At 48.8% G+C, this 24,654-nt stretch overlaps 2 protein-coding genes across 5 annotated transcripts in view; one reads left to right on the top strand and one right to left on the bottom strand.

Moving 5' to 3' along the window:
* Window positions 1-11,180, bottom strand: part of FZD3 (frizzled class receptor 3) — a 46,396-nt gene extending 35,216 nt beyond the window's left edge. For 2 of the 4 annotated variants that reach the window (XM_027904477.1, XM_027904475.1), the window contains exons 1-2: window positions 11,083-11,180; window positions 6,281-6,791 (exon numbers count right to left, since the gene is read on the bottom strand). In XM_027904477.1, the coding sequence (XP_027760278.1) occupies window positions 6,281-6,469 (189 nt within the window). In that variant the 5' untranslated portion in view covers window positions 6,470-6,791; window positions 11,083-11,180. Of the gene's footprint in view, window positions 1-6,280; window positions 6,792-10,443; window positions 10,476-11,082 lie in introns of those variants that run through there. The other 2 variants (XM_027904476.1, XM_027904473.1) reach the window with 2 other exon arrangements.
* A 141-nt stretch (window positions 11,181-11,321) lies between these two features.
* The window catches only part of FBXO16 (F-box protein 16), a 32,387-nt gene continuing 19,054 nt past the window's right edge, over window positions 11,322-24,654 (top strand). Inside the window, 5 exon segments of the mRNA XM_027904443.1 lie at window positions 11,322-11,442; window positions 14,299-14,347; window positions 14,349-14,466; window positions 18,810-18,845; window positions 23,403-23,609. Of these exon segments, the coding sequence (XP_027760244.1) occupies window positions 11,364-11,442; window positions 14,299-14,347; window positions 14,349-14,466; window positions 18,810-18,845; window positions 23,403-23,609 (489 nt within the window). The 5' untranslated portion in view covers window positions 11,322-11,363.

Genomic DNA, 24,654 nt, shown 5'->3' with positions numbered 1-24,654 from the left:
CACAACACCCTCTGGCACCCGAATTTACACCCGCAGATCCAAAGCTACAACTGACTCAACAGCACGCTGTCATCTAACCATTCAAAATAAACTCGTGTGTGTTGCACCTTTCCTGACAATTCCTCCTCGAGGCTCCACCAGCTGCTGCAGAATTAGCCACAATGCAGAGCCATCTGCCTTGGTGACCCTGGAAACATCCCCCCCGTGAATAGATGTTGATTAAGACGCAGATCATTTACTTTCAACCGAATCTTTACGTAAAACTGATTTTTTTCCCCTCACAGGTTTGCACTAAACCATCAGTTTTTTTGCACTGAACTTCGCTTTCAGCCTTCCAGTTGAATCATCATTCAGAATTATTCTTTTATTCGAGCAAACGTGAAACAGCGACAGAGTTCATCCTCAACGTGTTTATCAAATTAACAAAACACGCACCCCCCCCAGCCCTAATTCTCTCTTTGTGTTTCCTCTCACTGCAAGTCAGCATCTTGAACACCTTCAAGTGGCACCTTGTTCTCGTGGACAAACATCAAAGAATAGAAAACAGTATTTCTGAAATGGTTCTCTGGGAACATCAGCAACCCAGGCAAAAGAAACGAAGAGTTTCTCCCACCTGCTATCCTGCCCTAATATTTGGGGACTGATGTTTGAACCCTCGTGTTCTTTGGATCCATTTTAGAAAGAAATACCTTTTTAGTGCTCATATTCCCTTTGGATTGCTGTACCAGGATGGGCCACACGCCCAGGGATGATCCATCTCCGCAAATCCATTCGTTTGCTGCTGTGGATGTGGGTAACCCTGCCTGGAAAAACACCTTCCTGAGTAAATCCAGGTCTGCCAGTCATTGTCTGGTTGTTAAATTGGTAATTCTGATTGTCAGAATCACCACACTGTCCCAAACACAAATCCCTGCACGCAACAGCAGCCAAAAAGTCCATTTTTTTGGTGCATCTGCTCCCAGACTTCCTCTGTTTGGACTAACTCCTCCAAAAGACTTCCAGCCAAAGACAAGGCCCTTTCCCTTTCTTCCTTATTTAAGCCTCTTCCAGCTCCAGAGCAGGTACAAACACAGGGCTCTGTGTTTTACCTGAGTGCAAATTATTCTCTCACGTGGCCGCTCGTCCTACCCAAACAGCCCAAAGGCTTCAGGATTCCCTGAATTTGCAGCGTTCACTCAGATTATCCTGAACTCCACTGGCCCTTTTAACGTGAAAAGGATCAAACTGATGCTTCCAACACGAGCCCATCCAGGGCTGTACCCAAGAAACGGCCTCCTCAGGAACCTCGTTTTCCAAAATTGTCGGATCACCCTAAATTTTTGTGCGGATCCGCTCGGGGACGTGACAGCTTCAGTTCTTCCCAGATTCCTCTTACCCACGAAGGATTTCACCTCTGCACAACATCTGTGCCCCTTTACAGGTCAAGGCTGAAAGCAGGAGCTGCTGCAGTTCCCAACAGACAAGGTATTCCTAAAGCAGGAATAATCTCCAGGCAGGGCGTTATCAGGCCTGGAATCATCTCTGCAATTCCTGCTCGGAGACATTCTGATTTAAAAACAAAACGACCTGAAAGCTTCACGTGGCTGTTTCCAAGGCAAAGATTCCATGTGGGAATAAGAGGATATGAAGCTAATGGAAGGAAAGGCTTTAATCAGCCGGAGCGCCGCCTGCATCCCCGCGATCCTGCACGACTCCGTTGTTCTGGAGGGATCAAAATCTTGCACGCTAACGAGAAAATTAATCCCGGCTGCAAATTAGTGCCTGAGATCAGGGTGCTTACAGAACACCGGCTGATTAAAACCCACTTCTCCATCAGCTTTATGTGCTTGTACTTCCAGGAGTTTTGGATGCAGAGCGGAAGAACGCAGGGAGCCAAGGAAAAGCGTGACATTTAGAAGGATGCAGAGCCTGGGAGAGGCAGAACGAGACAGGGGGTGAAAAGGAATGAAGACGGAATTCAGACATTAAGAAATTAAGGATTTTTCACCCTGCGCTCTCCCCATCTTTGCTGATCAGTAGGAAAGAAACACCACTGAATGAGCCACTTTATACCTGACCTACCCCTGCTGGAAAAAAAAACACCCTCTTATCCCAGATGTTAAGAGCAGGCTGGGAATAAACAGAGCTGTGCCTTCTGTTGGTGCCATTTTAAGCACACTCCAGTTCTTTCCCATTTAAAAAAAAAGATGAAGAAAATTAACTGAGGCTCCAAGGATCACAGAAATAGAGCTGGCAAGGGCATGCAGACCTTGCAGCACATCCCCTGCTCTGAGGCAGGTCAGTGGAATCATCCTCTGCAAGAATCGATACAGGCAGGAAAACCACTAAATCCGAACTGGGAGATGAAAAATCAGCTGCCCTCACATCTGTGGCTGCACAGTCTGTGTCAAAGTCCATTAACTATTCACTACCTCTGCTTCTAAATACTCAGAAATCTTCATCACTGGGTAGTTTATTGACATCAGCTCAGTGATTTCCAGTTGGTGAAACTTGACGTGTTGATGGATTAGGAGCACACAAGTCAACGTGACTCCTCTTCCAGCTACTTCCCTCCCACTGGAAAAAAACCCCAAATTCTCTATTTCCCCCTCCTCATCTCCCACCTACACAGTGGCTACATCCCCGAGTCCCTACTGCTGCTCTTTTTGGATATGGAAAACGGGAATGGGAGCTGAGAGACAGTGCAAGGGAACAGCATTTTATCTCCCCTGCCCATATGGTGGCTGCATCATCTCATTTTGAGAGTGTCTGACCTCCACCATAATCCCAAAAGGCGACTCGGAGGGACCCATTTAGCCCCCAGCCACGTCCCTTTTTAAAGCCTCTTTGATCCCCAGATTCATTTGTGAGGTCCCACAAAAATCAGGGTCAGGAAAAAGAAGAGCCTGGCAGGTGTGTTCAACTCCAGAAAAAAAAAAAAAAAAAGGTTGGAAATCATCCTGCTAAACTGCTTCTCTTCACCAGCAGCAAAAGCTTTCACAGAGCACCCTCCCAGGCTCCAACAGGCCCCTGAGTTCCACATTCTCTGATTTGTCTACAAAAAAACTGCATCAGGGCAGATAAAACCCTTTTGCATAAGCAAATCCTTCAAGGCCGAAGGAATATTAAATGCAGAAGAGACAGAAGGTAATTCTTTGTAGCAATAATAATCCAAGAGGTGGGTAAACAAGGTCAGGTCCCTGGTGGGGAAGAGGGGGGGAGAGGGGTAATTTTTAACTTCTCCATCCTCACAGACTCATTTGGGATTTACAGAACGACGGTGCAACATCCCGGTGTTGCGGCATCCTCGGGAATAGACGGAGGGGGAAGTTTTAAACAGCACCCCTGAAGCTGGAACTGTGTGTGCTGGTTGTTGCCATAAACCAGCCTGTGGAACAGGTTACAGAAAACGTTGCAAATAACTCAGAGCAGATGGAAGGAATGACCCTCCGGAGTCAGGAAGTGAGAGGCCCTGGACAGCTCCCGGCTCTGCTCCGGCCTGGACAGCTCAGTCCACGGAAAATCCCTGCCCTGGACACCCAGGATCTCACAGCTACACTCTCTGTCATAACTAATATGTCATCACTCCTTTATTGCCCTTTTTACATGTAAAATAACTCCCATTTCTGTCCCTGCCACAGCCAAGCGGACGGATGTTAAACAGAGCTTGAAGTGGTGTTTGTCCTCCATCAAAAGCTCCTTCAGGGATATTTTGGGGGTAAAATAACCCTCTGGGTCCCTGGATGCAGCAAACCCTCCCTTCAGTCCCCCTGGATTAAAGCAGAAAGCTTAAGGAATTATCTTCCCTGGGAGTAAATACACAGGAACTGATTCCAGCAGGGACTGGAGTGCACTGAGGGCCCCCGGTGTAAAATCTGCCTTTGTTTCATCAAGACTGAAAGAAGGTGGATTGAGATGGGATATTGGGAAGGAATCCTTGGCTGGGAGGGTGGGGAGACCCTGGCATAGGTTGCCCAGAGGAGTTGTGGCTGCCCCTGGATCCCTGGAAGTGTCCAAGGCCAGGTCGGAGCAACCTGGGATAGTGGAAGGTGTCCCTGCCCATGGCAGGGGGTGGAATGGGATGAGCTTTGAGGTCCCTTCCCACCCAAACCATTCTGTGATTCCATGATTCTCCAACCTGCTGACGTGATTTATCAGCCTTTATTATGATTAGGAAGGAACCATATCAGCATAAAGTCTCAAAAAGGCAACGTACTGATTATTTCCAAGCTCGCAATAAACAAGTTTTCAAGCAGTTTCTTCAGCGAAGCAACCAATGGTAACGGGAAGAGAAGTACACTGAATTTACTGATGGTAAGAACACAGCTACAGGACTTCCCTATTTCACTCCACTTTCCCTGCTGGTTGTACTGCAACCCTTCCAGCACAAAAACAACAACCTGAATTTTTCCGACTGGTTTCCGCAGGAATCGCTGGGGAAAAAGCGCTGCTGAGAAATGGTGAGAGTCACGAGATGAATCACACTGATTCTCCTGCTTTATTATTTTATTATCTTTGCAGCAGTTAGGGGAGGGCTCGCAGCTGAGAGGTGCTGCCAGAAAAATGTCACAACTCAAGGTCTCAGAGATTTCCACCCCTTCAAAATCAGAGCGCTCCATCCATTCGACTGTGACGTTAAATAATGACTAAAAAGCCCAAGGATAAAAAACTTCCATCTTCCTAAGCATATATTTAAGGAGCAATCTAAGCTGATAAAAGGAATACGTTTAGGAAGAACCTGTGGATTTCCATTCTTTTCCTCCTGCTCGAACCTCAGCAGTGGAGACACAGACCCCTGCAGGGGGAATTTGAGTTTGATAATTTGAGTTTGTTCCCCTCACAGCCCTCACTATTTCTCCAGAGCCATTCAGAAGTGGCCCACAATCCATCCCCAGACTGAAGCTCCTGGTTTAAGTGCTAATTATAATTGGCAGAGGGAGAGCTCCACGCCCCCCTCCCACACCACCAAGGCACCTCAGAATGGCTCTGGCACCAATTCCAGGGTAGGAACTGCAGCAGGACAGCGTTTTACCCAGGCTATGAAGTTGTGTTTTCCACCACAGAGGGCAGAGGAGTTACACTTCACTCCTCATCTCCTTCCCTCTCCAAAGATCAGAATAATTGTCCCCGTTTTTGTGGCCGAGGGTCCATAAATTACCGCTCTTGCTCCTCCCAGCAGTGGCCACAAACTGAGCTGTGAAAGCGATGCTTTTGACAGTCCTCCCAACACACACCAAAAATCAGAAGGAGGAACCTAACACTGGCAATTAGCAGTAAAAAGGTAATTAAAATTATTGCAGCAAGGAGGCAGCTGGACTGCAAGAGTTCTCCTCTCCATTTGGAGAGGGGGGGGATGGAACTGAGGTTTCCAAAATCTCAAGGGTTAACAGAGGACTGAACTGCAGCACGATGCTGCACGGCACTGGGGCTGAAGGGTGTGAAACGAAAATAGCAGGAAACTGGTTGAAAATAGCTCAGAGAATAAGTAAAATCATAAAATCTCGGGATGGTTGGAAGGGTTGGAAGGGACTTAAAGCTCAGCTCATCTCCCACCACCTTCCACTGAACCATCCACCTGAGTCGTTGCAAGTCCATAATTCTTCCAAACAACCTGAATTTAAGGGTAAGAATCTCTATTTTCTCCTCACAGAGAGAAAAAAACCCACCACATCTGGTTTCAACTCTTGCATAGAAAGACTCCACAAAGCCAAAGCTTTACATTATTTAACAACAACAACAACCACTCAATTCAGTTTTTCTGTGTTGTCAGGAAGGGCGTTTCAAGAGGAGAACACATGATTATTCAATCTCAGTTCTCAGCGAATTTACCACAAGTACTTCAGAAACACAAATAAACCTAATCTGGACAAATCTCTCATGGAAATTCGAACAGGCTGACAGCAACACTTGCCTAACGTCCTGAATCTCCACCAGTTTTAGTGGCACCACAGAATACCAAGGGAGGAAACTCCTTAAGACTGAAGGGAACTTGAAAGTTTTGTACCAACTAGGCTAGAGATATTTAAAGTAACAAGCACATCCAGAGTATTTCACGCTCAGTTATATTAAATCAGGCAAATTCTGCAGTCACAGAATATCTCAGTGTATATTTTACAACACATCCTATGCAAGTGGCATTTGGGTTTATATTTAAATTCATAATTATCCTGAATTTTTTTTTTTTTTTTAATTTTCCAGTGTATCTTCTTGGTGGTTTTTTTTGTTTGTTTGTTTGTCTTGTACTGATTATTTGCTAACTGAAGGACAAGACCAGATATTTTCCTGGGAAAGCCAGTCTTACCTCCATGGCCAAAGCCGCCGTTTGCTGGTCGTAGTGGTTGAGGAGGTTGGGCATGAAGGTGGTGTTGTAAGGCAGGTCCTGGCACATCCTCAGGATGATGGGCTCGCAAGAAAACAAACTGTGCCCCTCCGTGAGCCCCACCAAAACATCCAGCAGCCAGAGGGAGCACCAAATCCAGCTCCCAGCCATCCTTCCACACCAGGAACGGGGCCGGTTACGGCCCTTCCAGCTCCTTCCGTATCCCGGGGTTTCACCCCGACGACGACATTCCCAGCCCTTGTTTGAGGCTCTTCCAAACTGGAACGGTCTTTGTGGTCGACATCCTCAGCTCAGTCCAGGAGGAGGTGGATTTGAGGCGGGTGTGCAAGGAATCTGCCCTTCCCTCGGCCTGATGTGCCATGGATTGGTTTCAGTTTTTTAAAGCATTTTTAACCACATTCCCACACGACTGAGCCCATGGCGACGGAGCAGCAGCAGCAGCAGAGGGGCGTCCCCCCTTCGATGGGTAACCCTGAAACAACAAAGAGAAAACACTAAAAAAAAAACCCTTGGATTTGCTTAAAATATGTTAAAATACTTCTCAATTTCTAAGGATTTCTATTGGCAGGCAAGCCCCTTCGAGTTCTCCTGTGCAAGATTAGAAGGTCCTTTAACGAGTTTTAATCCTAGGGGGGTTTTGTTTGTGGGTTTTTTTTAAATCTCTGGAAGAAATTAATGGAAGATGGAAGAAATCAGTGGAAGATGGATGAAATTAATGGAAAGTGGACGAAACCAATGGCAGAAAAGCTGGGATGCTGAAGGACTCTACCCGAAAAGGACGACGAAAACGGGGATTGCATTTACCGCGACGAAAGTAGTTTGAGGGAACCCCTCACGTCAGACCTTAACTTGCTAGTGTTTGACCACACTGAAACCAAGCTACTTATGACTCAGCACCTCCTCTGGTGCGTTCACGTCGATAGCATCTCGCTATTTGCATGGCCTGATGAATAATTATAAAACACAAACACGAGAGTCACCACCGGCACCAGCCCCGCAAGTCCCAGCTCGCCACTGTCCTGCCCAACGAGCTCCACCGCGGTTTGTGCTCGAATGTGTCATTTTCATCTACTTGTAAATGTTTTGGGTTTTTTTTGGTCATTCCTGACCCGTTTTAACCATCCACCCCCCCCTCTCCAGGAACCACCGCAGCGGTTGAGGATAGACCAGAGGAGTGTTCTTCGACTGACAAAAAGTAACAATTTTTAATAAATGTTTTTTGCCTTGCCACAGTAAAATCTGCAAGATTCAGTCTCCAACCAACTGCTTTGAAGAGAATTATCGTTAAAAAAGGTAACAAATTTAGAAGCTCTGCTCGAACTACAAGTCTGAAGGGGCCTCCAACCTTGAGAGGGTTTTTCCTGGGATGTTCAGAAAAAGAAATAAATCCACAAGTTTTCCCTTTCTCCCTAAGAGTGAGGGACAGGAAAGAGTTAATTCCCAGAGGTCTGCTGGTATCGGTTCTGCACGTTTTTGTTTGCACAGGCCCATCTTATGGTGGGAAAAATTAAGGAGCATAAAGCTCTTTAAAAACTCTCGTTCACTGGGTGATCTTGAGAGGTTCCTTCCAACCCAAACAATTCTGGGCTTCCCTGCAAGATCCTGGGTTTGGCTGCAGGTTTTGGAAGAACAGGCTGGTTAAAACCAAACATGAAAACAGGAAGAAAAAAAAAAAAAAGATGATAAACAGAACCATGTTAAATTAAGTTCATTGGCAATATTTTTTTTTTTTATTTTTTTTTTTCAGAGGCTTCTCAGCTCTGTCACGGAGATTGATGGGGAAGGCAGCGCGGAATCCCATGAAGAATATCAACAGGAAAACTGTTCCAAATGCAGGAAAAATAAAATATGACCAAGAAGGAAAGAGAACTATCCACCCCTTGAGCGGCAGAACCACCCAAAAGAGCTCAAGTCACAGCGTCTTGCTCATATTTTAAAGCAAATGTTGCTGTGAAGAGCCAACACGCTGATTTTAGAAGACCAGAATCACCCACGAGACATATTTAAGACACGGTCACGTGCAACCACGCCTGATTTTCAGCCCGCTTTCGAGTTCAGATGAGCTTGAAAGGTCCTGATCTGAGGATGCCATTTCTCAGAGCGCCTTTTTAACAATTTTTTTTTTTTTTTTTTAAACAATTTGGGAACTCTCGCAAGGAACAAAGAGCTGGACTATCCCATTTTCCAGGCAGCATCACCAGAGCCCGAAGCCTTTGGTGTGTTCTCCCCCTCCCAGCCAGAAAAATCCCACGTTACAGACAGACAAAACCAATTCCCACTTGGATTTTTTCAGCCCATGGGATGGGATGGGATGGTCTTTAAGGGTCCCTTCCGACCCAAACCATTCCTTGATTCCATGTTGTACGAGGTGCCCAATCCCCCTGGAATCCAGTCCTTTGGTTTGAATTTTTGTTACTAATAGTTCCTCAAAGTCAGGAAAAGAAGCTTTTTGAGCTTGTGGGATTCCTGCCATTCCTTTTTTTCTCTTTCCCAAACACTCTGACCACCGAACCCTCGAGATTTTTTTCCAGAATTCCGGGGAAGTCACCTCACAGTGTGGGATAAGTCACAAAATAAGCCACTTATTTTGCCATTGCAGCGTGATCAGCAGCAAATGCTTCACTGAAGAGGTTCAGAAGCAACATAAGATGAACTAAAAAAAGTCTGAAAGCACAAACATTGGGAAAACCCAGGTCAGGATCTGGAGTCTCGGGAAAAAAATTCCGTAAACGCTTCACACAGATCGTATTAAAGGCACAGAAAGCAGAGACTCAAAAAAAAAAAAATTCTCTGACTCCCCACCCCCCCCAGCCTCAGACTGCTAAAAACAAACAAACAAACAAAAAACAAAACAAAACAAAACAAAACAAAACAAAAAAAAGTTTAACCAGGCAAAAAGCAGAAAAAAAATTCAATGTGTCCTCTCAGGACCTTTCCATGTTATGCTCACTGCAGCAGGAAGAAAACATAAATAAATATATTTCCAAGGGGCAGCAAAGTGCATCCAGTGCCCCTTCCTGGGAGAACAACATAATTCCAGGTGAAACGAAGCAAAAAGGGAACCAAAGGATTGCGAAAGGAGAGCCAAGTTTTGCACAGGAGATATGGGTGATCTATTAATTGGTGCAGACAGATGGGTGCTGTAATAAGCAACCCTGAGTGTCAGGAGAGCTTCTTGCCACAGATCCAGTTTGTACACTCTTTGTTAAGCCTCTGCATATGAGATTTTTGTGGTTCTTTTTATATGTATGTAAAAACAAAACACTTTCGATGACACCGGGGATAAAAAAAAAAAAAAAAAAAAAAAAAAAAAAAAGGAGGGGATGTCTCCTCATCCACCCCCAAGGCACTGCAAATAAAACGCAGGGAAAAGGGGTAGGAAACGGTAGTTTGTTAGTGTGGTTGTGGATTTATACATTATTTATCATCAGAGGGAGCTCATCCAACTCCTGGTGCAAAGGATAAATTAAGGCATGCAAAGAGAACTATTATAAAGGGTGAAAATAGCGAAAAGGAAGGGTTGACTCCCACAAGTAAATCTGAAAATAAATTTGAAAGTTCCTAAGGGGGAGAGGGGGATGTGGAAACAATGAGAAAAAACTCATGAGACTTTAGGAAGAAAGGGTGAAGGAGGATTAATTCACAATCATCTGTCCCAGGGAAATGGGAAAATAAAACAACAAACCCGGGCTCCTCCTGTACAAGGGAGAGGACAAGAGGAAAATGTCACCTCGGTCACTCCCCACCCAGCCCCGACCACGGAGAAAGGGAAGGAAAGCAGCTCATTCATTGCACACCAGCACTGCCAGCGCTTCCCCAGCCCATTCCCACCCACATGAAGGCACAAAAGCAGAATACATTATTCTCCCAACTCCATTTTAATTAGTCAGTGGGAAAGAAACTCCGGTGCTCGCGCTCCCCCGTTCCGCTTGTGTTGCATCTTAAAGGGGGAACCACACCACAACCTCCCCATCCTATTTCAATCGGGAGACCGGGGAGGAAAGGAGGAGAGTGGAAAGGCACAAACAAACCCTTTCTGGGGAGATTTCATGAAATCAGGGAATTGTTCGGGTTGGAAGGGACCTTAAAGCTCATCCACTCCCAACCCCAGGGATGCCACCCACTAGATCCAGAGGGATGGGGCTGGCAGCTCGCTCCTTGAGTCCGTATTCCTCGGGAAGGAACGGGAGAGGGAGCTGGCCATCCTACCCGAGATGGGAAGCAGAATGCTGAGCGAGCATCCCCCCTTCCCCCTTGGATCCTCGCCGCGTTTTAAAGGCGAGGGGAACAAGTGCACACGCGGGACCAGCATCCTCTCGGATTCCCGCTGCACGGCGAAGGAGAAGGAAGCAGATGCTCGCACACAACACCTGCAGGTCTTTCCCCGCGTGGAAAAGGAAAGAGGAGCGCGCGGATAGAGCCGCGAAAGGAGAAAGATGAGGGACCAGCATCCCTTCCCCGGCATCCCGCACTACGGCGCGGGGGGGGGGAGCCCGGGACGAGCACCCCCGGCCCCGCAGCGAGGCACGGGCGGTGAATCCATCTCCCCTCCGCGGCGCTCGGCACCAGCATCCTCCCGGGACGAGCATCCCCCCATGTCCCTGCGCTCCGCTCCGCTCCGCTCCGCTCCCCCCGCCCGCCCAGCGCTGCTGCATGGCCGCCCCGCCAGCGCCTCGGCGGGCGGCTGCCCGTGCCCCGCGGCCCGGAGGGCGGCACCCCCGCCGCGGGGATGGCCCCGTGTCCCGTCCCCTCGTGTCCGGTACCTGTCCTTGAGGGGGTCCCGCAGTCCCCGCGCTCCCGCCTTGTCCCCTCGGGTGGCGGCGGCGGCGGCGGCGGCGGTGGCAGCAGCGCGCGCCTCCCCCCCCCCCCCCCCCCCCCCGCCGGGCCCCGCCCCCCCCCTCCGCGCCATCGAGCCCCGCCCCCTCGCCCCGCCGCGCGGCCAATGGGAGCGCTCCCTGCGGGTTGCTAGGTAGATCGGAACCCCCGGCCGGGCTAACCCCGCCGGGGGGAGCTGATTGGCTGGCGACCACCCCCCGCGGTTGTCATGGCGACGGGATGCGGAGGGGAGGGGGGAGGAGGAGGAGGAGGAGGAGGCGGCGACGTCCGAGGGAGGAAGGAGGAAGGTGAGGGACACGGAGGGACACGGGAGCCTTGGGAGACTGTGGGGAGCGCGTGTCACTGCAGTGGGGCACGGCCGAGCCCTGAGGGGACACGGGGGAGGGGGACATGGGAGCCCTGGGAGAGCGTGAGGAGGGGTGTCACGGCAGGGGGACACGGGGGGGACAGGAGGGGACAGCGGGGGACAGGGAGCACCTGGGAGAGCGTGGGGAGGGGGAGTCACCGCAGTGGGACGTGGCCGAACCCTGAGGGGACACAGTGGGGACAGTGGCACCTGGTTTGGAGCAGCGCTGGTGTGTCACAGCCCCAGGGCAGTGCCCGTCCCTATGCTGGGAGTGGGAAAAGCACTTGATATCCATGGACAAGTCTCAGCCTTGCTGGACTATTGATTTCACCCCCAGGTCCTTCTCCTCAGCTCTCCATCCATCCTCTGCCCTCCGTTCCCGCGCTTTTTCCTGCTGCTCAAAGCATTCCTTCCATCATCCCACTGCTTATTTTCGATATAATTGCCAACAAAACTACTCCCCTGTCTTGGCTTGAGATTGATTCCGTTAAATTCTGTTTATTCCCAGCTGAACCCCTCGGATTGCCCCGCGGATTGATGGGATTAGGAAAAATGCATCCTTGAAATTCCGAGTGCAGCGGGGCTCTGTGCACCACAAGGGCTCTTTGCTGTAGGGATGTGGTAAAAAAAAAAAACATGAATAAAGTGGGTCTGCTCCTGCAGGAGTTGTTTTGAAGTAGGGTTTGCCCAAACCTCTGGAATGCCATTCCAGAGGGTTAAGCAGAGATTAGCCCAGGTAAAGGAAATTATTCCCATGCCCTTGGCTAATGGGATATGATCAGTAAGGATTGTTAAGCTTTCCTCGGTGCGACCACTTGGTTTTTTCAAACCAAAAACTTGACCCAGCTTGTGCTGAAACCAGGGAAAGTATTTCCAGTGGTTTCCAATTTCAATTGTCTCGCTGTTAGAACCCACCATTCACGTTTCCTGCCCTGTGGAATCATTTGTCTTCTTCGAACATCACCAAAATCTCGTGGATCCCCGCTCAGTGGATCCTTCCATCCTAACTGGGAACCATTCCCAGGCACTCTGGCCACAGTAACTGAGGCAGTTTTCCTCTTTTTAACCCCGTATAAACTCCCCAAAGTTGGATTTTCCTCAGTCTTCCCCCCCGAATCTCTTTTGCCCCGGTATTTATTATTCCTGCCACCTGCTCCCACATTCCCTTTTTATTTTTTTCTGGAAGGATAAGAGGTGATTTTTTTGGTGGTGGGGGGCATTGTGTGTCAATAGTTTTTCCTCCCTGGGTGGTGAACCAACACATTCCTGACTTGCATTTAAAGCCTGACTCCCTGTTAACCTCATCCCATCTCTCTTGCTGGTGGAAATGTTTTCGGATCAGCTGAGCTGGATGAATTTCCTCCCGGGATAGGTGAAGAACAAGCTGGAGCAACCTCGGGAATGTTGCTTTGGGCAGCCAGTCCAAAGATAAAGGGCACTGCAGAAGAGAAGTGGGGCCCTGGCTAAAGTGACGGGGCTTTAAAGGGCTTTAAACCAAAGGAGAGGAGATTTAGGGGGGATATTGGGAAGGAATTGTTGGCTGGGATGGTGGGGAGGGGCTGGGATGGAATTCCCAGAGAAGCTGTGGCTGCCCCTGGATCCCTGTGAGTGTCCAAGGCCAGGCTGGACGGGGCTTGGAGCAACCTGGGATCGTGGAAGGGCACAAAGATAAAACCACAGGATCGTGGAATCTCCTGAGCTGGAAGGGGCCCACAAGGATCATCCAGTCCAACTCCTGGCCCCACGCAGGACACCCCAAAATCCCACCCTGTCCTTGAGCTCTGGCATCCTTGGGAAGTGGCCATTCCCTCGGGAGCCTGTTGGGTGCCCCATCACCCTCTGGGGGAAGAACCTTTTCCTACATTCAACCTAAACCTCCCCTGGAACAACTCCAGCTGCTCCCTCGTGTGAGGGCTGTGACTAATGGAGAAAGTTGTCCCTGAAAAACAGGCCACGGTTGCCTGAACCTGTTTTTTGTTTGTTTGGGTTGGTTTTTTTTTGGCAGAGGAGCTGTTTCTCCACTCCTGAGTATTTTCTGGGCAGGAAAACCCAAACAAAACCAGCCCAGTGAGTGATGCCATCCCAAAGTGCATCCCAAAAACACCTGCAGGGTTGCACAAGGTGGGTGCACCCTGGTGTTTGTCCGGCTGCGGAATGTGGGGCTGTGAAACCTCGCTGGGTCCTTCAGGTCTTTTTGTGGGAAGTTAAAATTTCCATGTGCATAAAATTTGTTATTTAAGGATCTTTAGCCTCCAAAAATAATAATAATAATAAAAAAAAAAAAAAAGGCAGGAAGAACTCAGGTTCTTGTAATGAACTTATTTCCAAGGACCACGTTACATGCCCAGAGAGGAAAATGTAACAGGTTCTTCATTGGTTTGCCTTTATATTTCTTTGATTCCATAAATTAATCATAGAAGTGATGTGCCCAAGCAGATCCCTCAGTGGGTTTTGAAGATTAACCCATTTATATATTGAGGAATTTTGTCTGGGTAAGGAATGGGACCCTGAGCTTCCCTAATGTCTCCTGAGCCTCAGAGCTGTATTAGTGCAAAATGTCCTTTTTTTCTGAGTGAGTTTTGAGGTGTTTGAGGGCTCAGGGCAGGCTGGGATGACAATATGGGAGCTACTTCACGGATTTGCCTTTTCTTGTGTTCCAAAATTCCTATTTATCCACCTTATTTCCGTCAAGCTTTAAAGCAGTCCGAGGTATTTACAGGAAAAACTGCCTAGTAACTGTATGCAGGAAACAAAGATATTTTTTTTTAACGTGGTAAAGGAATTATCTGGTTTTCAGGCTGCTGCAGTTTCAGCCTCCAGTTTGGGAACTCGCTGGTGCTGACAAGAGGCTGCCCCACCCGCTGCATCCATGGCATTTGCCCCTCCCAGGAGCACCGATGGCTCCAAAATGCAGACCAAGATGAGCACGTGGACCCCCCTGAACCATCAGCTCATGAACGACAAGGCGAGTTTTGTGGCTGGAATTCCGAGAATCGTGGGATTTTTTGGGGAGGGGGGTGTGGAAGGGATTCCTGGAGATCATCCAGTCCAGCCCCTCAGGGCAGAGTCTCATTTACCATTTCTTGGCTCAGGATCATGGCCTGAGGTTTGGAATATTCCCATGTCCTCTGGTTTGGATATTCTCCTGTCCCGATACTGGAATATTCTCATGTCCAGAGGTTTGGAATATTCCCATGTCCTGGGTGTTGGAATATTCTCCTGTCCTGGGTGTTGGAATATTCCCATGTCCTGAGGTTTGGAATATTCCTGTCCTGAGGTTTGGAATATTCCCATGTCCTAGATGTTGAAATATTCTCATGTCCTGGGTGTTGGAATATTCTCCTGTCTTGAAGTTTGGAATATTCCCATGTCCTGAGGTTTGGAATATTCCCATTTCCTAAGGTTTGGAATATTCCCATGTCCTGAGGTTTGGATATTCTCATGTCCTGAGGTTTGGCATATTCCTGTTTCCTGGGGTTTGGAATATTCCCATGTCCTGGGTGTTGGAATATTCTCCTGTCCTGGGTGTTGGAATATTCTCCTGTCCTGAAGTTTGGATATTCTCATGTCCTAAGGTTTGGAATATTCTCCTGTCCCGATATTGGAATATTCTCATGTCCTGAGGTTTGGAATAATCCCATGTCCTGGGGTCTGGAATATTCTCATATCTTGGTGTTGGAATTTTCTCATGTCCTGAGGTTTGGAATATTCTCCTGTCCTGGGTGTTGGAATATTCATCTGTCCTGAGGTTTGGAATATTCTCCTGTCCTGAGGTTTGGACTATTCCCATGTCCTGAGGTTTGGAATATTTTCATGTCCTGATATTGGAATATTCCCGTGTCCTGAGGTTTGGAATATTCCCATGTCTTGAGGTTTGGAATATTCCCACTTCTTGGGGTTTGGAATATTCTCATGTCCTGAGGTTTGGATATTCTCCTGTCCTGAGGTTTGGATATTCTCATGTCTTGAGGTTTGGAATATTCTCATGTCCCGAGGTTTAGATTATTCTCATGTCCTGAGGTTTGGAATATTTTCATGTCCTGATATTGGAATATTCCCATGTCCTGAGGTTTGGATATTCTCCTGTCCTGAGTGTTGGAATATTCTCCTGTCCTAATGTTTGGAATATTCCCATGTCCTGAGGTTTGGATATTCTCCTGTCCTGAGTGTTGGAATATTCTCCTGTCCTAATGTTTGGAATATTCCCATGTCCTGAGGTTTGGATATTCTCATGTCCTGAGGTTTGGAATATTCTCCTGTCCCGATATTGGAATATTCCCGTTTCCTGAGGTTTGGAATATTCCCATGTCCTGAGGTTTGGAATATTCTCCTGTCCTGGGTGTGGGAATATTCTCATATCCTGGGTGCTGGAATATTCTTATGTCCTGAGTGTTGGAATATTCTCCTGTCCTGGGTGTTGGAATGTTCTCCTGTCCTGAGGTTTGGAATATTCCCATGTCCTGAGGTTTGGAATATTCTCCTGTCCTGAGGTTTGGAATATTCTCCTGTCCTGGGTGTGGGAATATTTCCATGTCCTGAGGTTTGGAATATTCCCATGTCCTGAGGTTTGGAATATTCTCCTGTCCTGAGGTTTGGAATATTCTCCTGTCCTGGGTGTGGGAATATTTCCATGTCCTGAGGTTTGGAATATTTTCATATCCTGAGTGTTGGAATATTCTCCCATCCTAAGGCTTGGAATATTCCCATGCCCTGAGGTTTGAAATATTCCCATGTCCTGGGTTTTGGAATATTCTCCTCTCCTGGGAATTGGAATATTCTCCAGTCCCAGGACAAATTCATTCTCAGGTTCACTTCACAAATTCTCAGGCCCTAGAAAAATTCAACTTATTTTTTGCCTGTGTGGGTCATGGTTAATGGAACAAGAACCTCAATATCTTGTTCCTTTTAAACAAACAATCAAACAAAAAAAAATGTGGATTTATTTGATTTATTTCTTACTGAAAGGCCCCAAATCATTCCTCTTTTTTTTTTTTTTTTTGCACTGTAAGACTTCAGTTCAGCATTTTTCCCTCGTGGAAGGACTTTTATCCTGCTTCAAGCCAACACTTGAACCTTCTCTGATAAACTAAACAGACTGAGCTCTTTGAAGTCCTTTCAATCTGGCACATCCTCCAGCCTTTGAATCATTTTAATGCCTCTTTCCTGCTTAAAAGGCATTTTTACAGCCACAGATCCCTGCGCAGTAAATTAGGACCCAGTTGGCAATAAGTAGGAAATCACCTTTTCCCACCTTTTTTTTTAAACCCCTCTCATCCTTAGGGAGTCAGAGGCTGCAGCAAAACTTTGGGGAGTTAATATTGGAGGCCTTTTCCAGCCTTAATGATTGGCTGAAGTTCAGGATAAAAAGTGTTTTCCTTGTTTTCTGACCTGCCTTGAAGCTCCTTTTCGAACAGGAGAAAACACGCTCATCGTGGAATTGCAGAACCACGGAATGCTTTGGGTGGGAGGGGGACCTTAAAGACCACCCAGTTCCAGGGCAGGGACACCTCCCACCCTCCCAGGTTGCTCCAAGCCCCGTCCAACCCATCCTTGGACACTTCCAAGGGATCCAGGGGCACCCTCAGTGTTGTGCCACGTTTTTTTCCTCGGAGAGGAGGACACAAAACACACCTGCCTGACGAAGGCAGTGGGTGATTATCCCAATTTGGGGCCATCCTGCCGCTAATTAACGCTTCCAAATGCCCGGAGAGGCAGAACTTTCCGTCGGGGCTGAGCTCAGAAGCGTCTCCAGGAGCGCTGAAAGCAAATATGTGCCTTGCTTTGATCCAGGACCGTTAGCATTGCTCTTGGTTACATAAACGTCTCCCTCACTCCACACGAATTCTCCAGCCCGAAACTCAGATCTCTGACTATTCATCACTTGGCTCGGGGCAAACCCTTTTCCAAGTTCAGCTCGTTGGGCTTTGGGGGTTTGTGGTTTTGCTTTGTTGGGTTTTTTTTTGTTTTGTTTTTGTTTTTGTTTTTTTGTGCTTTATATATTTTTTTTTCCATCTGACTTCACTGAGTGTGTCCCCCCCCGCAAATAAAAGCGGGTAATAACTGCACAAATAAAAGGGATGTCGCTTCCCAGCCCTCTCAGGAGACGCTCCTGCTGAGAGAGGCAGAGCCAGAGAGCTGTCAAAACTGCAGCAGCACCGACAAAAACAAGGTCCTTCCCCACAGGAACCCCCTTGGCGGGCTGGGGCAGCCGGGACTCGTCTGGGCTTTGTGATGATCAGCCACATTTCCCCCTAGTCGTGCCTAACAGGTGTTTTCTCTGCACTTTTAAACTGGATTTTTCCTCCCTCCCTCTTTGATCTGCTGCTGGAGGAATCATTTACAGCCTTTCCCTCACTTGCAGGGTCACCGTCCCGAGCGTGGGGGCGGTTCCGTGGAAGAGGAGAAGGATCCAGGGAGAGCTTGGAGCCCCTTCCAGAGCCTGAAGGGGCTCCAGGAGAGCTGGAGAGGGATTTGGGACAAGGGATGGAGGGACAGGACACAGGGAATGGCTTCCCACTGCCAGAGGGCAGGGAGAGATGGGAGATTGGGAAGGAATTCCTGGCTGGGAGGGTGGGGAGGGCCCTGGCACAGGTTGCCCAGAGAGGTTGTGGAATCCACATCCCTGGGGGTTTGGGTTGGAAGTGCCCTTAAAAATCATCTCATTCCACCCCCTGCCACAGGGTGCAGGGACACCTTCCACTCTCCCTGGCCTTGGAGACTTCCAGGGATGGGACATTGAATCCAGGGAATTTCCTGGGTGCACTGATAACTTCCAACTGATTCCCAGACTTTAGGAAGTCTTTCAGGGCTGTCCACCATAACATCCTGGTAGATGAGCTGATGAAGGAGAGGGAATTGGGACTGAAAACCAGGACACATCAGGAAGGGTGAAGGTGGCAGGTCAGGAGATATGGATTCTCCCCCTCTCCACAGCGCTGGTGAGGACAGTCCTGGAACGTTCTGCCCGTTTTTGGGCTCCCCAGTACAGGAAATAACGTGGGCTTGCTGGACCAGAGCCAGCACAGGGCCACGGAAATGATTAAGGAATTGGGGAATCTGATGTTCAGGGAGGTTGTGGAACCTCTCCCATCCGAGAAGACACTCGAAAGCTCACCTGGGTTTTGAAGCCCTGAATGACCTCCTTGAGTTGGAACTGAAGGATCTCCACAGGTTTCTTCCAAACTCACCCTTTCGCTTCTCCTCTTTCTATTTGGGAGTTTTTGCTTTTTTTTCAAGCTGTGTTTTCCTCAGGACATGTGGAATCCCCTTTAAATATTCCATTTTTTTACGTGTGTGTGTGTTTTACAGGTGTTTGAAGAAAGAAGAGCCCTCCTTGGAAAATGGGTAAGTTTGTCCCTTTAAATATATATTTAAATATGGATACATTTCAAGGGATTATCTGATGGGAGTGTAAAACTCACCCTGTTTGGAGAAAAGGGGTTCATTTTCCTGCCAGGAAAGTGAGCTGCAACTGCTCTGCTTCTGAGGAACCCAAAGGTGCAAATTCCCTCAGTGCCCACCCCTGAAGTTGGGAAATCCCGTCCCATCATCAGAATGGGATAAGAAAACCTTGGGAAAAGCCTTCAGAGGAGATGCTGGATGTTTAGGAGTGGCCACAGCCTGACAGAGGGTCTTGGAAATCTGTAATAAGTGGCATTTTGCCTACCAAGTGCACACATAGAATCGTGGGATGGTTTGGGTTGGAATTAACAAGCCATTAATTAAATTTTATTTTTGCATGTGGACTGGTCTTTACAGGCAAATTTTTTGATTTTAAGGATTTTTTTTTTTTGGTCATTATAGGAAGTATTTCCGTAACTTGTTGACATGAGGGCATTTTAATATTAAGGAATTTCAGGGACACCAAGAAAACTGAATAATTGAATGATTGTTGTTCCTAAAACACCTTTTCACGTGATATCAACTACTGAACCCCTTGGAAAACCCCTTGGAAATTGGTGGCAAAAGGGCAAAGATGTTTCTATTAGAACTCAAAAAAAATCTGGGAAGCACCTCCTCCCTCCAAACACACACATTTTGGGAATGCTGAGGATCAGCTGGAGGCACTCTGAGAAACGAGCCAAGATGTGATTAAAAAATGTAATAACATCTTTTTCTAAGGATGCACAAAAGAGTTTCAAAGAGGGGAAGGGAATGATCTGATCCTTGAGTTCTGGACGGGACCAGGAGTCAAGGGATTGAGTTGCAACAGCGGAGACACGATTTAGATGTGAGCAAAATCCAGCTCCACTGATAATTCCTCGCTGGAATGGCTTGCCCAGGGGCGGAATCTCCATCCCTGGAGTCCTTTGGGAACAGGTGGGACCGTCAGGAATGGTTTAGGGAGAGCAAATCTAAACCAGCTCGGTGTTCCTCCACCTTTCCCACCGAGGGACCATCCAACCCCTGCTGGATCTCCAACAAACCCCTCCATCAGGGAGAAGATGTCTGGGGAAGGAAGGGGGGGGGGGGGGAAATTGCTTCTCCATCCACTTGGCAAAAGAGCCCCGTGGAGCGGGGAATCCCTTCCCAGTTTTGTGGAGCACGGGGAATGCCCGTGGATCACAACCCCCGATATCTCGGGTCCACGTGCTGGGCTGGAGATGAGGATTGTGCCCCTTCCCAGTTCCAGGCAGGGAGAGGGGCCTCTCTGGGATCAGCTGCGGTCCCGGGATTGTCCCTGGGTGTCAGGCTGCCTGATTTGTGTGTGTGTGCACTCAGGGATTAATTGTAAACCGATCCCAGGAGCGGGGCCCGAGCGGTGCCAGCGCTGATGTCACCCCATCCCTGGGGAGACATTGTTTGCCAGGGCTTTGGGAAAGGCCCAGACGAGGGGGAAAAAGCCGTTCCTGGCTGTGGGGAGAGGGAGGCGAAGCAAAGGGAATCCGGTTGGACTGGTCGGGTTGCTGGGATCACAGGCAAAGGGAGGGAGGGAGGATGTGTGTGGGGGGGGGAAAGGCAGCCAAATGTGGGATGGGGACATGCCTGTTAACTGCTGGAAAAGACACAAATCCTGCCGGCTTAACCCCCTGGATGCTGTTGGATGTGATCGAGGAAGGGGCCGTGCGCTTCCTGGCACTGATTCCAACGGAGCTTCCCCGGCACGAGGGGAAGGAATCACCCCTTTGGGAAAACCCGTGGCGGGATGGAAGGGGTTAAACGGGAGCGAATCCTTCTCCTGGAAGGTGAAGCCCGATTTGTTTTGACTGGTTCTCGCTCGGTGTCTTGATGTGGAAGAGAATGAGCCGGTTACTCCCTCGCAACTCAACTCGGAGGGGAGAAACTTCACTTGGCAAATTGGGGATTGTTTTAATGAGAGGAGGATGTGGATGTGGCTACGGGAGCGGGGCATTGTCTGCAGCAGCAGCAGCACCACCACCAGCAGCAGCTTTTCCCCTTCCTGGGACAGGGAAAGCCTTTCCCATCAAGCTGAGGGGGAGAAGGGGACGAGGAAAAACCTCCTCTGTCTCCCTCCATTTGATTTGTCACAGAGGCACAGAATATTCCGAGCTGGAAGGCGCCCCCAAATTCTCTTTCCAAGCCCCCAGTCCCGAGGTCCTACTTTGGTTTTTCCCTGCTAAACACCATCAGAGGTGAAAGTTCTGTGCAAAACAGGGACGAGAGGAACTTAATTTCTGTTGGTGTCTAAAAAAGGGACACTTGTGAGCTTTTTTCCTATTTGACTTTTCATCTCCCTGGGACATCAGGAATGCCAGACCCGTCCTTCCTTCATTCTGACCTTCTCCAAGGTCTTGCAGAGGGGGTTTGCAAGAAAGGGAAGAGCTATTTACTCTCCGGTGTTGGAATTCATCCAAGTGAAAATAAGAGAGTGAAACAAAAGAGTTCTTCAGGATGATCAGGAAAGAAATCACTTCTCAATTACCCTTCATCTGCACAGGGTATTTATTTTAAACTATTATTCTGCCAGAGCATAGACTTGTTGGGGGGGAAAAGGAGGGGAAAACAATCTGACTTTCTAGTCTGTTTTGTCCTGAAAGGAAAAGGGACACAGGACATTAAACCATTTACATGCAATAATAAGGAAAACCCTGGGGGGAAAAAAATGTATTTTTTCTTAATATTTTTAAATTTTGGAGGTCACTTTTGACCAAGGCCTTAAATGTCCCCGAGGTTAAATGCAGCAAATGAATGTGCTGTGGCCTGACCTGCAGAGAGCCAGTGGAAATTTGGCTTCAGGAAATTTGGCTTTCCCTGTGGAAAAGAGGGTGAGTGGTTTGGGAATGGCCAAGCCGTGAGAAGGAAGGAAAGAGGGGAAAAAAGCAGCATTCCCTGAGGAGGGGAATTCCCCTAAACTGCTCAGTTTTCCCTTTGAAAAGAAGGTGAGTTTGGGTCGCGGCGGCTCCTGCCGTGCGGGGAAGGAGGATCATCAAATCCCAGGATGGTTTGGGTTGGAAGGGACCTTAAAGATTGTTCAATTCCAACCCCTGCCGTGGGCAGGGGCACCTCCCACCATCCCAGGTTGCTCCAAGCCCCATCCAACCCATCCTTGGACACTCCCAGGGATCCAGGGGCAGCCACAGCTTCTCTGGGAATTCCAGCCCAGCCCCTCCCCACCCTCCCAACCAGCAATTCCTTCCCAATCTCCCATCTGTCCCTGCCCTCTGGCAGTGGGAAGCCATTCCCTGTGTCCTGTCCCTCCATTCCTTGTCCCCAGTCCCTCTCCAGCTCTCGGGACCCCTTTAGACCGTGCTCCTTCAGTGTAAAACCACTCCCTTGTCCTGTCACTGCCCTAAACAGGATGAAGCATCCCTTGTCCAAAATCCACATTCCACCTCAGGAAAGCCACGTTTGCCCTTTCCATTCTGCTGCCGGCACTTCCCGCTGGGGGATTCCTGCCGCTCCTGCCTGCTGGTCCTCTGGCACTGCCTCCCTGCTGCCCCCGGGGCCAGGACCGCTCCGGCAGGTTCGGAGAGGGATTATTGCAGCGATTTGTGGGGGATGAGGTCAGGCTGCTCCCAGGAGATTCCTGCTGACAGCGCCCTTTTTTTCCGTGCCCTGCTATCATCAACACCAGAGCCGCACCGGCCACCGCCAGCGATGCTCCCACCCCCCACCCCCCGCAGGTGACAGGGTGACAGAGCTGTCTGTGCTCCTGTGCTTCCCTCAGGGCTCAGTTCTTCCACAGCTCGTCCCATCCTCCTCTGGAAGTACCTGCCAGGAGCCTGGAAATGCCGGGAAAAGGTCTTTGTGACGGCGCTGCTGGATCTGGGCACTGTCCCAGGGCCATCTGGACACCGTCCTGGACAATCTGGACACCACCCTGTGCCACCTGCTCTGGGATGACCCTGCTGGAGCAGGGAGGTGGCACCAGATGACCCTTCCAACCTGACCCCTTCTGGGATTCTGGGATTCTCTGCTCCGAGCTGCAGGTTTTCCTGCAGCTCATTTAGTTTCTCTCTGCTCCTCTTCCCCACGGTTGGGGGTTTCTCTCCTGCGCAGCGGGATTGGGATTAAAAACACTCCACAAATTGTGAGGCCTTCAAATACTGCACCTGTGGGGGGCCATGGAAGTGTCAGGAGAGACAAGGAATCAGCAATGAATTCGGGATTAGGGACCTGATCCTGTAAAAACACCCATCTGAGTCTCCTCCTTCCCACGAGGGAAGCCAAGGCTCGGAGCCGGTCCCAGGGGCAAAGAGCCTTGTAAGCAGGACTGAGTCCTGGACTGGGCCATCCTGGATCCTTTGAGGATTATAAATCACATGCTGTGTGGCTTCAGAGTTGCTTTCCACGCAACAGTTTTGTTTTTTTTTTTTGCTCCTGGATGAGTCACCACCAGGAGATGCTGCTCGTGCACCTTCCCTGCCCCGAACCTGCGCTCTGTTTTAAGGGGTTGGAGCTCTGCTTTTACTCTGAACCTGAAAACTCCCTCTTTTTCAGTTCGACAAGTGGACGGATGGGCAGAGGAGGAGGGTGCTGGTGGAGTTGCTGGAACGCTGCTCCCTGGCCCAGCAGAAATTCTGCGCCAGGCACCTCCAGGAGAGAATTCCCGCCGAGGCCGTGGATTTCACCACGAGGCTTCCTCGAGTCCTGTCCTTGTACATCTTCTCCTTCCTGGACCCACGGAGCCTCTGTCGCTGTGCACAGGTAAAAAGAACAAAAACAAAACCAAAAACAAACAAACAAACAAAAACCCACAACCCCCCCCCACATACACACACAAAAAAAAACCACAAAAAAACCCCACAAAAAACCCAAAAACAAACAAACAAAAAACCACAACCCCCCCAAACCCCAACAACAACAACAACAAAACCCCACTAACCCCCTCCCCCCCCCCAAAAAAAAAGCCCAACTTGAGGTTCAGGGCTGTTAAAAAAGAGGAAACCACCAGTTTTGGGGGAAGACACAGCAGGGCAAAGAGCTCTGACTTGGAAGTGCTTAATGATGCTTGTTCCTCAGCTCCCAAATTAAGCCACACTTCCAGCCAGGATTTACAGAAGCAGAAAGTCATTTTAGATGCTAAAGCATTTAGAATGTGGCACTTTTTCAAGGCTGGTTATTCCCAAAAAAAGGAAGCCTGGTGCTTTCTGAAAGCACCTTGCACTGTGTGCAGAGCCCTGGATTCTTTGAGAAACATCCATTTGTGCTCCTGCAAAAAAAAACCCACACAGAAAGAAAAACAGATCCCTTAAAATGCTTGAGGGTCAAGTGCTGGATGTGGAGAAGCCGAGGAGTTACAGGTGTGATTTGGAGCCCCGTGGCTGGGAGGGAAAGTGCCGTGAGGTGCTGCCCAAAAGTGGTTCTGGATGACAAAATTCAGACGTTGGTGACATTATTGCTGCATTTACGTAATGCCCCATGTAATGTAAAGAATATATCAAAATCCCAGCTTGGCTAAACCTTTGCTGTGATATCTTTCTCCAGTGGATGCAACTCAAACTCTCCATTTGCAGGCAGGTTAGGAAATGACTTAAACCCATGGAATATCCTGATGTTGGAAGGGTCCAGTGCCAGGAAGGCATTGACTGGTTTAAATGGTTTAATCGAGGGTTTAAATGGTTCAAGCAAATGTTTAAATGGGGCATTAACAGTGCTGAGGAATTGGTTTAAGGACCCAGGGGAATTAAACCCCCCAGCAGGGGAGCCTGTAGCTGGCATCTTGGATGCCTGAAACCCCCAAGGTTTTCAG

This window comes from Empidonax traillii, unplaced genomic scaffold (genome assembly GCF_003031625.1).
Source record: "Empidonax traillii isolate 1590-97213 ecotype Southwest subspecies unplaced genomic scaffold, ASM303162v1 scaffold1060:size1239554, whole genome shotgun sequence".
Lineage (NCBI taxonomy): Eukaryota > Metazoa > Chordata > Aves > Passeriformes > Tyrannidae > Empidonax > Empidonax traillii.
The sequence above is the reverse complement of the archived record's forward strand: the minus strand, read 5'-3'. Positions and strand labels throughout refer to the sequence as shown.